The sequence below is a fragment of the Leopardus geoffroyi genome, chromosome B3 (assembly GCF_018350155.1).
Source record: "Leopardus geoffroyi isolate Oge1 chromosome B3, O.geoffroyi_Oge1_pat1.0, whole genome shotgun sequence".
NCBI classification, from domain to species: domain Eukaryota; kingdom Metazoa; phylum Chordata; class Mammalia; order Carnivora; family Felidae; genus Leopardus; species Leopardus geoffroyi.
In genome coordinates this window covers 47,487,723-47,502,439 of record NC_059337.1, presented here as the reverse complement: position 1 = coordinate 47,502,439, position 14,717 = coordinate 47,487,723, and the positions used below count along the sequence as shown (strand labels likewise).

The window sequence follows — 14,717 nt, the reverse complement described above, 5'->3', positions numbered from 1 at the left end:
ATAAAATACACATTTAAATGGCCATATTATGTAGATTTTTTGTGTGAGATGGCACATCAAAACTGAAATTGTTTTTCATAAGTTGGAGGCTTACACAATGTTTCAATCTATGACCTGGATAGAATTAGAGAATTTTCTATTTCCTACTTTGAGATCAGAGATGGTGTATATAGTAAATAAGCATTTGTACCAAGAAGCATAATGCTATCTTCTGAATTTTATTCTCATTTGTATTTTCTTGCTGTGTCTATGGATTTACTTTATTCTTCATCATTTGTAGTTTCAGCCTCATTTAGGAAAATCTTTGTATAAAGGGGACACGGGACATCTAGCTGTGGCTAAGTTTAGGTAGTGAAACTGGATTAAAAGAAAAAATTGCAAAGTTCCTTTCCTGAAAACTTTTTCCTGCCCATCAGCCTGTGTAATACATTCCAAACACAACTGTATATACCCAATTATTTCATTCTGACACTACCTCATATAATAGCACTAAACTAGAAAAATGTATTTAATATGTACAATGGGGAAGAAAACACATTTTATCTGCCAAATTTCTTTATCTAGGGTCCTTCTAGGTAGTTCTTAGAAATCTGTCTTGTCGTGAACTTCTCAGGTACCACAGGTGTATGTTTTTACCTCTGGGATGTGAGAGGAAACTAACCTGAATGCCAGTCCATTAAAAATACACACCTATGTTAGTATTGAAACAACTAACAAGAAGAGTAAAAATCGACTTTTTAACCTTTTATTTAGGATGAATTGTTTTTTAAGTAGAAATGTGCAGACAAAAACTATAAGGAACATTCTTCAGGGACTGAACAAGGGCAGTATTGGCAGTATAATGGCTCCTACAAGAATGATAGAAAAATGATTGAGATACCATTAGCTAATGCTTAGAGCTTACTGTGCTAAACATTGTATATGTATTATCTCATTTGATTTTCCCATCAACCCCCTAATGCAAGTACTATTAGCACCATCTTACCAATGAGGAAATTGAGTCTTGGAAGGTTAGGTGATTTGTCAGAAGTCTTTACAGTTATTAAATGCCTCAAAGGAAGAATAAATGAGTATGAATGATGGTTTATGTAAATAAAATCTTGGCCCCCATTTTAATCTCAGTGTGTGCTTCGTCAACTTTTTTATTAGTGCATAGACAAACATGTTTTCTCGGGATAAAATACCAGACTGTGTAGAAGGACATAAAGTAAACATCCTCTGGAAGGATACCTCTATGTCCAGAGGTATAACTACTGGATTTCTTATATATAATTATAGAAATTTTCTATGCTTATGCTAAAAATACGTGTATGATTTTTATACATGCTCCCATAATTTTAATAAGGGAGCTACTTGCTTCCACTTAAGTGAACACTTAGGATTTTTATTTTGGAGTAAAAGTTAATGGATATACCCTTATCAAACTAAAGAAATACGTTTCATACACCATTCAGTAGGACACATTTCCATTCTTCCTGACTCTTGGTTTACTTTTGCCTTTACAGAGCATGCATCACCTTAATTGTTGTTTGTTTTCCTTCTTGATTTTAGTTATTACCATGAGAATGGTTTTATCATGTTTTGATTATTAAGGATATTTGGCTGCCCATTTAGTTTTGCAGAGAAATGACAATTTTGGCCATTTGCCAATTCAAAATGTTCATATTTTGCTTATCTGAAGCAAAGGTTTACCAAAGGAAATTAATACTGCTCTGATAAATTAAATGAGATTTTCTTATAGCTGTGCCAGACTTAGAAGTTTGCTTGAAATTAAAGAAAACCCCTCAGCAGAATTTGGTTTTAATTTTGCTAACCTTACTAATAAGTTAAACAAGTTCCTGAAAACCCATGTTGTGCCTTTCATGGATATCTTTTAATAATAACAAAGTATAGTAACTTTTAACCAAACTCATTTTGATTTTGATAAATCTTATAACAGTGAAAAGAATGAATTTTACGAACCCAAATTCTATTTCATGCTATATTCAAAAGACATCTGTTTCCACCACAACATTTTGAATCATGAGCCTATATATGGATTTGTGTTTTGTAAGCAAAGTCAGCGTTTATGATTTGTTCAACCACCGGTGTAAGTGTCACACAAAGATTATTTGGAGTAGTATTTTTCTCTAGTAATCAGCCAAAACCAAATATGTAGGTGGTAACCAAGTTAGATTACATATGTGGATTTAGTCCACTTCTTTGGATTTCTGGTAGGCCTTTATAGATACTAGATAGGCCTTTTTAGGCCCTTGGTGAAATGTAGCACTCATATTACACAAATGATATGACACTCATAGCCATTTTAATTAAATTTCCCATTTAATTTTAAGGTATATGCACCATCCCCAAGTTCAGATGATTTCAACCGTGAATCTCCTAGTTATCCATCTCCCAAGCCACCAACCAGTATGTTTGCTAGCACTTTCTTTATGCAGGGTAAGTACTGCTTGATAGTTGTCAATCCTACAGCAGTTTATCTATTGTATATTAACTAATATTTTAAAACTGTGAGGAAAGAGGATACCTACACAGGTATTCACATGTATAAATGTATGAATGTATGTATGAATTCAGGTGTATCTATGCATTTGGGGCCAAAGTAAATTAAAATTTCTAATGTTATTTTTAGCTGATTGCAATATAGTCGGAATATCCAGCAAACGTTTGGAGTGCCTATCTAGTATTGATTGAACTTATAAAGGACTTCATTTGAGAAAAATGAGTAGAGCTGCTCTTTCTCATAGAATTTAAGGGAATGAAAGCTATTAACAACTCTTTCTTATTTAAATTGCAGACTCAGGTCACCCCTAGAATGATCAATATAAATACAGTGAATATCATAGAACAGATTAAGACTTGTTCAGAGAGAAAATGTGTTGCATTTCCTTTAATTCGTATCTTGCGTTTTTATTTGGTCTCCTGTGGTTTTGGACTATGGGGAGCATATACTATGGGAGCAATAAATCACTACATAAACGCTTCCTTGACTTTACACTGGTGAGTGAAGTCATTGCTAACACATCTCATTTGAAGACTGTCTATAATATAGTCATTATCAATTTCTTATGTTTACTGTTAGAGAAACTTATTTATTCCACAGTTTCATAATTTTTTATAATAACATACATTGCTTGTTATAAAGAACTTTTTTGTATATTTATGGGTATGCCATTTAACCAAAATTAAATCCAGCCTATCCCCAAATTTGAGATTTTTTTTATCCTGCTTGATATGAATTTAGATCTTCTAAGGATTTTTATAACAATATACCGACTACAGTTTGGATTGGTTTTTTTCTCCTCTAACTATAAAGCCTATTCCTTCTTTTTAAATAGTAATTACACAGTTCGGAGGGAAGAAAAGTAGATGGAAGACTGAGTCAGAAGGGGCAGGGAACGAGTATCTGGAGGGTACCCTTTGGAATTCTTAGAGCATCATCTAAATAAAAGAAAACGTTTTAGCTAAGGAAAATTTTATATTTCTCTTTTCGTCTTAGATGGGACCCACAATTCTTCTGACCTTTGGAGTTCATCAAATGGGATGAGCCAGCCTGGTTTTGGTGGAATTCTGGGGACCTCCACTTCCCACATGTCTCAGTCCAGTAGTTACGGCAGCCTTCATTCACATGACCGCTTGGTAGGCTGTAACACATGACTAGGGTGCGGCAGCACTTTGTCCTCACTTGTGTTTCTCTTTGGATTACAAGTGTAAGATTTGATTCTGCCAAAACTTGTGACATGTAAATACTTCAGGGCTTACTGCATTTAGCCTGCCTTTTTAAAAAGTACATGACAATAGTAACGCTTTATAGCTGCCAGCTTGTAATGTTCTTTTTGACCTGTTGTCATAGTTGTCCAGCCATATGTGCAGAAAGTGTATTTAATAGATTATGTCTCTTTCCTCCTTTCTTTAGAGCTATCCTCCACACTCAGTCTCACCAACAGACATAAACACGAGTCTCCCGCCAATGTCTAGCTTCCATCGTGGCAGTACCAGCAGTTCGCCATACGTTGCTGCCTCACACACTCCTCCCATCAATGGATCAGATAGCATTCTCGGTGAGCTGCTTTGGGTTGGCACAACTTCCTAAAACCTACTTTGGGGATTTTCAATGAGCCCCACATCTTTCGATGTATTTTTTAGTATTGAGTCTAAAAATGAAAGGAAGGAAGAAAAGCTTTTAAATTTTCATTAATGTAAAAACTGGTAAGGAACCCATCTTAAATTAGCTCATTAAATACAACACATACACAATATTTGGTGATTTATTGTGACTGTGTGTGAGATAACAGTAAAGAACACCCTTGAAATCATGGCAGAATGCTAAAAAAAAAAAAAAAAAGTCTGCCTGCTAAAATTCTTTGTTTTTTACCTGAAATATTCAGGAACCAGAGGGACTGCCGCTGGAAGTTCACAGACAGGTGATGCACTTGGAAAGGCTTTGGCATCTGTGAGTATTGATTTTAAATATTTTGCTGAATGAATTTTACACTGCTAAACAGTATTTTGTGGACAGTATGTCATAAAAGGTGTAGTTATAACAAAATCAACTTCATAACTCATTTAAAGCTATTCTTGGTTTATATTGATTCATGCTGCCCTTAAAATAACTCAGGAAAACACCTTCCAACCCCACTCCCGCAAGACCTATCCTTCTAACTTCAACTTAAATATGTTTGACTTAATGGAACAGATGTAATAGAAGGAAGAGAAATTTGGGCATCTTTAAATTTAAAACAAATTACTGAGATTAATCATTAAATGTACTTATTAGTTTTAAATACATACTTAGTAAGTTGCCCATTCAAGTAAGTCAAATGAAACCAAGAAAGACAACTCATTTATTCTTCACTTATTCTTCTGGTCCACAGAAGAAAGTGCCTTCATGAGAAATTTTTCCAAGACAAAAAGTAGCTTACATATTTTTTAAAAGGGAAAGTCATCTGCAACTGATTCATTCAAAAAATAGGAAAGGAGAGTCTTCCCAAAAAAAGCCAGATTCATTGAAGGAACTAATGCTAACATGAGTAAAACTGATTTAAAGGAATCTCATAATGTTTTCTTGAGCAGCTAATTTATATCATATCAGATCATTAATGAGAAAGCAGTGATTGTTTTAATAGCTAGCTGATCCTTAAAATATCAAAACTAAAATCCCTTCTTTTGGAATTTTGGGAAAGCGTTTGCTAATAATCCACAAAGACTCCAAATCTAATTATTTAAAAGAAGCCCTTCTGCTTTGGACTTTATGAATTTGTCTCCTAAGGCTTTTTATTTCTTTTCTTTTTTCCCCTTAAATGTTATGCCTCTCAGAATTCCCACAGAATTGTCCTATATTTTCTATGAGGTACAGTTAAACTCTATCAGACAACATTTACTGCTGTTCCTGGGGAAGGCAGACCACTTAATGTGTGAATAGAGGAAGCAACCATTGAACATTTAAAGAGATAAACCTCTTTGTATCTAGTTTCTGTAGATAAACCTTTCTCTGCATCCCAGTACAAGTTTCTTGAGAAATAAAGCCAAGGTAAACTCATCAACCACATAGTGGAGCATCCCACAAAACAGTGCTCAATAAATGTTTGTTGAATTCAGTCTTAACATCATATGACAAAAATAGTGACGATAATAACAAAACCCACAAAAATACCAGCTATAATTTGAATCTTTACTAGGCGCTATGCATTATACTTAGCATTTACGTGCTTTGTTTCATTTAATCCTCAAGAAAACCCTGTGAGGTTGGCATTATTATCCCCACATCAGAGAGAGGAACTAAAGTTTAAAAGGTTAAGTAACTTCAGCTCAGAAAGATTAAGTAGTTTGTCCTAGGGATCACCAAGCTAGGAAGGGTAAAGCCCATATATATTAGGTTAGAACCTTGATCTGACCAGCTTCACTACTGTTTTTTCAGAAAGAGAATGCTCTGAGTGTTGTTTTACAGGGTGTTGATGAGGATTAAAGGAAGTTGTCCTACTTTTTCTGGACTTACTCCCACCTAATGAAAACTACCTGCTTAAAAATAAAATTCTATAATATTAAATCTGAATGCCTCCTGGGTATTTGATTGGCTTGCCATATTCTGCTGATTCTGAAAGAATCCAATAGCAGATATTTCACAAGTAGGAAGAGAAATTACATTGAACTTTCAATTCTAGGCAACTTTAAAAAATACAACCTGCATTTTGGGGGCTTTTTTCCTCAAAACTCTTTTGTTTATTTTATGCAAGGAAAACTTCTATAAAGGAACCTTGGTGGGTAGGCAGGCAACAATTTGTGATGTTCTCAGTGGTCCTTCAGGCTCCCTTTCAGTTACCCTTCTAGTGGTTGACTGTTTTCCCATATTATGACCAGCATACTAGCCAAACCAATTGGCATTAGGAAAAAAAATTTCTCTGTGAGTGGAAGCCAGGGAAGAATGTCTAATCTAGTTAGTGGGTGGGCTTTGGTTGTCATGGAAACCCAGTTCTGTCATCCTATGTTGTTACTAGGCAGGAGCAGCCAGGTCATTCCATAAATCATTTCTGTCATAGCTGACGGTGATGCATTCCATCTGCTCCATCACTGCGTGCCATAGTCTGCACATTTGAAAATCCCTTCCTTCAACCCATCTGCCGCCCCCTCCCCACCAGACACCTCCCTAAACACATTCTTTTCTCTAACTTCCATTACAGATGCACATTCACTTTAGTGCTCACAAAATGTACTGAAAAACAAAAACATTACATGGGGAATAGGAAAGATTAGAAGAGATGAGGAGAAGGAATTTTCTAAGGATTATATTTGAGAGTCTAACACACACATCAGAATTTTATGTTAGGTATTACAGATACTTGGAAATGGTGACCATGGGTATTTTGAAATTTTAAGTTCTTTAGAATATGACATTTTGAATATAGCATCTAGTTTTAGATGGAGAAAACACCATGCATTGTCATTAGGAGTTATTTCTAGCTCTTCAGTCGTCTGATACATGTCTCAGAAGGTCTTTCATGTGTGAAACATCACAGGGTACAACCTTTGTTCTTTAGTTTAGGTATTAAAAAGCACACAGAATACTGTGATTAAACATGTAAGGCCAGATAATACATTTGCAAAGGTTCCTTTATTTTAGGTTTAAGCCAGGATAATTGTGGTCTTAATCTCAGGATAGCTAGAAAGAGAATTGTACATGAAAGTATTTACACAAAGTTCCCAAAGCCCTGTGGATTATGCATTAGTTTAGATAATAAACTAGAGTAGATAGAAGGAAAGGAAAATCTGGGTATTCGTGCCATTTCTAATGTGTTTCCCTGAACATTTGCCAGACAATAACCCTTTAAGATTGTGCCCATGGAGAGTTATATAGAGGAAGAAACATCTGGTTTATTTCAGTGCCTAATACCATATCAAAACACTTGGTCTTTAATTTAGAGGAGATCAAACAAGAGGACTGTTTAACTTTGTTGATTATATCAGACTTCTTTGTGATAATTTATGTTTTGATTTCTACCTCCAAGCAAAGGAGAGAGAAAGAGAGTGTGTGTGTGTGTGTGTGTGTGTGTGTGTGTGTGTGTGTGTGTGTTTTAATCTGGATAGTTAAATGGTCAGTAGTCTCTAACAAAAGAAAAGAAAATTCAGGGAAGTTGACGTTTAAAAGTAATTCATGAAATAAGTTTCTTTGTTCCTTAGACTCAATAACATTAGCATAATAAAGATTAACTGAAATGTGCACTGTAGTGTTTAAAAAATTGGGCTCACAGTTCTAAGGTTGGGCTTGGGAGCCCTCCATTGTTTCTTTTTTGTCTGAGGCCCTTTTCATTAGCTTCTGGCTTATTGGCACCCTGCTGATTGGAATGGACCATGACTGATAGGAGGAGGAGCCTCATTTGTTGCAGTAAAATGAGGCATATTACCGGTTAAGCCTGGCAGAAGGTATTGGGAGTTATTCATCATTGGTCATTTAACAGTACGAGGACCATGGACTGCATGCAGAATGAGTTCTTACTTTGTGTTTATGCTTTAGATTCTAAATCACTCCCATCCCCATTTTTTAAGTGACTGACTTTTTTTTTTTCTTTCAAATATCAGTGTTGGAGTTCTTTAAGGTCAGAAAGTACAAGAAGTACTGAAATCCTGATTTAGAATGTTCATTATCCAGTAAAGCCTAATGTTAGAATTTCTTAAAAGTAACAACAGTTTCTATAGAATAAATATAATTTGTATGTGGTTGGTGATAGAATAAACATAGAGAGGTGAAGTTTAGTGAATTGATCTGTGATCTAAAAGGCTGTATTATCCTGTTTTTTTAATGTTGTATTGCTCCTTCTCTCCCCACATACCCATTCTTTTTATGAAAGTAAAAGAAGAAAAAGTCCTGTAATTTGCCAGGCTGTCTGTCAGTTCAGGAAAAGTATTAATAACAATTCTGTTTGTCATCACTTTAATTTAGGGCAAAGTAAAACTAGACAGTGTGGTGGGTGAGTGGAGAAAATGCCTTTTATTACACAAATGGAGAAGCTGCTTTTGAAAAAACACCATATTATATATTTTTATACTTGATACGTTTTATACTTGATATGTGCCTTTACAGTGATTTTTAAAAGCCCTCATTTGCTAGTCTTGATAGTCTACTTGTATCCTCAAAAACCCATGCCTGCCCAACAATGTAGTATGGACAGCTTCGTACATCAACACTAATTCTCAAAAATAGTAGAACATCACCATATCATTGTTCTCAAAGCTTGTAACCACAAAACTGATTTGTAGATGAATTCACCTTTATAACAAGATCTTTTAACCCCTTTGGTAGTTCTGTTACTGAACCCCATTACATAAATACTAAGATAAATACTACCATTTACTGAGTCTTGCTTTTTATCAAAAAGTATGTATAGCAAATTTCAAGTGCAGTTTAATTGCTCAAGTCTCTTTAAAAAAAATAAATAAATACTGAGCACCTACTTGCATAAGACAATGATAGGCAATGATGGATTCAGTGCAGAATGATGTGAGGTCTCTGCCTTTAAAGAGCGTACAGTCAAGGAGAGAAGACATGACACACATACTAAAAATGTTAATGTTTAAAATAACGTGAAGTAAAAGACCAAAGAGAAATATAAGTTATTCTAAGAGTGTGAAGGAGGTGAAGATGAGTGTAAAGAGGGAGATGATGTGTGAGCTGGGCTCCCATGTGGTTTAGAATTCCATCAGGGAGAAATTAAGAAACCGGCATTTTGAAAGGACAAGCTGTGTTCAGAAAATGAAAAAAAATACATATTTTGTTTGGATAATAGGGTACAAAATGTTACAAGTAGGTTATAAGTTAGATATTATTGTGACCAGATTAGGGAAGATCTCAAATGTCATTCTGTTCTATTTAGTGGGCTGCAGGAAGCACTGTGTGGGATTTGACTGTTTAAAACTGGTTGGGAACAATAACTCTGGCAATTATATAAGGGGTGAAAGGAGCAGGGAGTAACTAGATATATAAAAACTTAAATGATCCATTTACAAGTTCTAGTAAAGGTTTAAAGCAGTGTCATGGTGATGAGAAGGATGTGTGCCTATCCCAGAGACCTTCTAGAGAATGGTAGGTATTGGCAGTCTGTGGTGGGGAAGGGTGGAGGGGAGAAGTTGGAGAAAGAGAGTGATATTGGTGACCATGAGAATGCCGATGCTGAAGTAGAGGAAACAGAAGAGTAAAGATGGGAAAAGGTAGGAAGCTTGGAGCAGTGATGCAAAGTTTGGCTTGACATAACGAGCTTGAAATGAAAGAATATGTCCAGATGGAGAAGTCCACCAACCATTGTGAGGATAGAAATGTCAACTTAGTAGTCATTCACAGAGATGTCATAGTTGATACTTTACAGAAGTGATATTACCAGGAGATAAAACACAGGTGATTAGAAAAGAAAACTGAGACTAGAGCTTTTAGGGAAATCTATATTAAGAAACTGGAAGTAGGAAAGAGAGATGGAACCTATGTATTCTACATCCAGTGATTTAAAAGAAATACTCAAATAGAAACTTCTCACAAGGATAATAACCATTCATTCTTTCAACAAGTATATATTTACCAGCACTGTTGGTACTGCAAGCTACTGCAAATCCTGTACAATTCAAATTTTGTCTGAATAAGACAAAGTCCTTGCTCTTCTGGAGCATACATTTTACTGAGGTAAAAATGTAAGAGACAGATAATAAAACAAATAAGCAAGTTTAGACAGTTAAGGATTAATGTAAACACTATGAGGAAATAACAAAACCAGGAGGGTATGACAGAGAGGCAGTACTGTTTCTCCAATGCTTTCCTGCTGTTAATCTTTACAAGGAAATAAAAAATCAGCGAGTATGTCTAGTTTATGATAAGAGGGAGTTTTGCATGAAACTGAAACTTTCCTCACTGCTCATGCACCCACCATCAATGTTGTCAACTCTTCCCTTCCTTACCAATATTACAGTTAAGGCATGTTTCATAAAAGTTAGCATCAGGTGTTCCTAAAAGTTATAATTACTTGAATCTTGAATGTGAGAAATAGTGATTTATAAAAGTTAAGGGATATGTTGAGATATGTTTTTGTTGAAGTGTGGTGACCTCATCTAATTTACACATATGGTTTAAATTACTTTATGTATGTAGCCCACTAGGAACCAAAATGTGACCTTTAGCTAATTTTCACATGCATATCCTGATTTTTTACAAGGTAACAACCTTAAGACCAATAGTATTGATCTTAATATAACATACTACCCTCCCTGTTACTCAGTCCTTCCATAATGTCCTCTGAAGTCTTCTTGATAGTTTTGCTTTTCCAAAATGGCTTTTTAACTTGAATATACAACTTCTAGATCTGGCTGTTTGGAGAGATTTGGTGATTGAAGGCGTTTACAGTTAGAATTTAGTAACATTATACACATTGGTGTATTTTCTTTGAGGTAGGTATATCCATTTGTAGTCAAAGGAAAATGGTCTCTCTGGCTGCTTACAATTCATTTAATACTTTCTTCTTTTTAAAAATAAAAGCTGTTGTGTTTAATGATTATGACTTGTGGAGTTTTGTTTTACATGAACCTACCCCAGTTTCTGGCTTTCTCAGCATATTACACTGTGTTTGAAACCAGTGCTGAGACCCCCTTGTTTGCCATAATTAGGACCTCATTAAATTCATTACAAGTCTAAGCTCATTCAGAGAAAGAGTATTTCTATTGGATGACTCCTTTCACCCACAAGTAGTTTTCCTTTTTAAATTCATTCACATAAGTTGATTTGCTGCCCTAAGTTAAGTGTTGAGATATGAAGATGGTTTATTATGCTCATTATAGAGATAGAATTGTCATAGAGAAAACTTCTTAGGGACTCTTAATACTTGGATTAAAGAGACTTTTAAAATATTTAATGGCTAATTAGGTAAACTATTGTCTGTCACTTTTTTTTTTTGCAATATGAAATAAATATAAAATATTGCAGCAAAACTTAGCCAAAATACCAAAATTTATGCATTCAGATGTTATCTTATTTGAAGTGGACCTCTTAGGAAGTGAAGTCCATAAATCATTTTGGGAACATTTTCTGAAGGACTTTTAGGGTTTCTTCCACTTTCCTCAAGGGTGACAAAATATCCTTTGAGAGCAAGCTTGATTTTGCACAATACGTTTGTAGCTAAATTTGGCAAAAATGTAGTTGGTCATACTGAGAACTTTCTATTTTTTTATTTTTTTAATGTTTTTTAAAAAAAAATTTTTTAACGTTTATTTATTTTTGAGACAGAGGGAGACAGAGCATGAACGGGGGAGGGTCAGAGAGAAGGAGACACAGAATCTGAAACAGGCTCTAGGCTCTGAGCTGTCAGCACATAGCCCGACGCGGGGCTCGAACTCATGGACCGCGAGATCATGACCTGAGCCAAAGTCGGCCGCTTAACCAACTCAGCCACCCAGGCGCCCCTTTAATGTTTATTTTTGAGAGAGACAGACAGAGTGTGAGAAGGGAAGGGGCAGAGAGAGAGGGAGGGAGACATAGAATCCGAAACAGGCTCCAGTTTCTGAGCTGTCAGCACAGAGCCTGATGCGGGACTCAAACTCAGAAACTGCGAGATCATGACCGTAGTCAAAGTCGGATGCTTAACCGATTGAGCCACCCAGGGGCCCCAAACTGAGAGCTTTTTAAATGAGAAATAAAGGGTAACTATTTTAAAAAATATTTTCTTTGGCCTTTAAAACTGTTTTTAAAGACTGTTGTCTTCAAAAGGTAATAGTTTCCTGAGATAATTATTTTTAATGGATATCACTTATTGAAATGATATATTCTAGAAAGATTATTAGACTTAACTTTAAAGTCACTTCTCTTTTTTGTTCTAACAGAAACAAATAATTTTCAACTATTGATAATAAATGGATATGATTTATTTATTCCTCTCTTATTAGAGTACATATGATCCTTTTTTTAAGGATTCTCTGTGTCCAACATGGAGCTCAAACTCATGACCCCAAGATCAAGAGTCACATGCTCTACTGATTGAGTCAGCCAGGCACCCCCAGAATATATAAGACTTTTTAATCCTAGTTTTAAAACTGTAAACAGCCTTTATGTAATGAAATAGTCCTAAATTGAAGAAATAAATTTTTCATTCTGAGTTTTATGGGTGGCAACTTAGATTATAAAAATAACTCCATGCAAATGGATTTATATTTTTGTTGTCACATATTGATACATGCATATTTTGTTTTCTGGTTAGATTTATTCTCCTGACCATACCAGCAGTAGTTTTCCATCAAACCCATCAACACCAGTTGGATCACCCTCACCTCTCACAGGTAGGCTGCTCTTTTATCTATCGACTTAAAAACATGCATGGAGCTACTTTGAAATATTTGAACTTTGTTTATTTTCCAATAAAATACAGTAAAAGTTCATGATAAAATTACCTGAATTTTGAGAAAACATGTAAACAGAGCCTTCTCGAGTTCATTTTGGAGAATAATGAAATATTTGCTAGCTGTGAATTATTCTTTTCTGATTCTTAATTTGGTATAATTTCTAAGAACAGTTGTTTTAACAGGATAAAAATAAGGCTAGACATTTGGGATGAAAGCAAAATACAGAGGTGGTAAATCAAAATTTTGGGTAAGGTGGCATAGAAAGTATACAAAATAATCTATTTAGAAGTGCATGTAACTTCTTTCTTCCTTATTCTCTGCATTTTCCATGTACCACTTGTAGGACTCAGAGATTAATAACTTTCTGCTAGATAGCTTCTCTTTATTTTTAGGTTCACTAAGTTATTAAGTTATTATATATATATATGTTTATATATATAAACACATGTATATACATATAAACATATATATATATATACATGTAATTCTTGGGAATAATGTAGTTTTTTTGCTAAGGAAAAGAAGTCTGTGAATGTGGATAAATACCGTTGTTAGTGGAGTTAAAAATAAGTGGTTCAGATTTGCTTTACTCTTTCCTGTTTTTTTTTCCATATTTGCTGTGACAGATTCCAGATTCTATCCTACAGTATAAATTTGTTGAGATATAATTGTTACTATTATAAATAGGAATTCTTAAATCTTAGAAATAAATAAAATTATAGGAAAATGCTTAATATATATTAAGCTATAATTTTAAAACTTGTATGATGTTTTTATGAGCAACATTTGAAGGAAAAAAACATGCTGAAGAAGAAATGTATTCTGAGGAAAAGGCATTAGGCCTATGGGTAAAAATTGCCATATTCTTGCAGCAGTCTACCTCAGAAATGATTCTCTTTTTCTGATCAAGTCATTAATTAAGCCCATGTAGCGTTGTTGTTGTTGTTGTTGTTGTTGTTGTTGTTGTTGTTGTTGTTAAACCTTTTTGCATTGTGTAGGGTTTCTGAAAAATCTGGGCTCTGGTATATCAGGGCCTTGGCTATCACCTGTGCTTTGTGTATTAGCTTTGTGACTCTGCTAAGAAGCATTCCAGTGTGGAGATGATGAACTGCTGGCAGCTGCTTTCAGCTCTTAGTGGGTTCTGCCACTTTCTCAGACATCATGGCTTCAGCTGTCTAGTAAAAGTTGAACAGCTGTTCTCTACATAGACAGGACTATGAAAGACCCATTGACTTAGAGTTGTTATTTAACAGAGAGCTGAAATTACAGGAAGAATGATGTAACTTTAACCCTACTCACCCTCCTGGCACAGTTTTACTCAAATTATCAGTGTCATTTTTGCCACAGCCTGTTTTCCTTTCTCATCAGAGATGAGAATATTGGTCCTTACTATATGTTCCCACCTCCTCTCTTCCTCTGCCCAGTGAGATAGCTATAAACATGCCCTTTGGTTTTTTTTTTTTTTTATTAATACTGGGTGGGAAGTCAGGCAGCAGAGGAGTTCAGTATTTATGAGGGGGCATCACTAAAATGGAAAATCAGAGACTTTGACATTTTTCAAAAAAAAATGGTCCAGAGTAAAACCTTACATTTCCTTCTCCATCTTTATTTGGTGTTTATTGGGTGATATCCTTTTTTCCCCTTTAATTCAGCTGATTAATGAAAATCTATGATCTACTGAAGTGTGTAATGAAGATATTAATAGGCTTCTTTTTCAATTCAGCAGTCATAATCGAAGAAAAATATTTTCTTTCATTTAATGCTTATTATGTTCCTACTGAAACAGCACATCAAAGACTGATTTTATGCAAGTGCATTTCTCTCCCATCTCCTGTATCTAGTATCTCCTTCCTGTC

General features: G+C 34.9%; 1 protein-coding gene across 16 annotated transcripts in view; it reads left to right on the top strand.

The window, feature by feature from the left end:
- Positions 1-14,717, top strand: part of TCF12 (transcription factor 12) — a 382,310-nt gene that overhangs the window by 330,406 nt on the left and 37,187 nt on the right. For all 16 annotated transcript variants that reach the window (XM_045449620.1, XM_045449619.1, XM_045449624.1 and 13 more), the window contains 5 exons: positions 2,334-2,439; positions 3,500-3,639; positions 3,917-4,061; positions 4,389-4,453; positions 12,720-12,798. In XM_045449620.1, the coding sequence (XP_045305576.1) occupies positions 2,334-2,439; positions 3,500-3,639; positions 3,917-4,061; positions 4,389-4,453; positions 12,720-12,798 (535 nt within the window). The remainder of the gene's footprint in view (positions 1-2,333; positions 2,440-3,499; positions 3,640-3,916; positions 4,062-4,388; positions 4,454-12,719; positions 12,799-14,717) is intronic.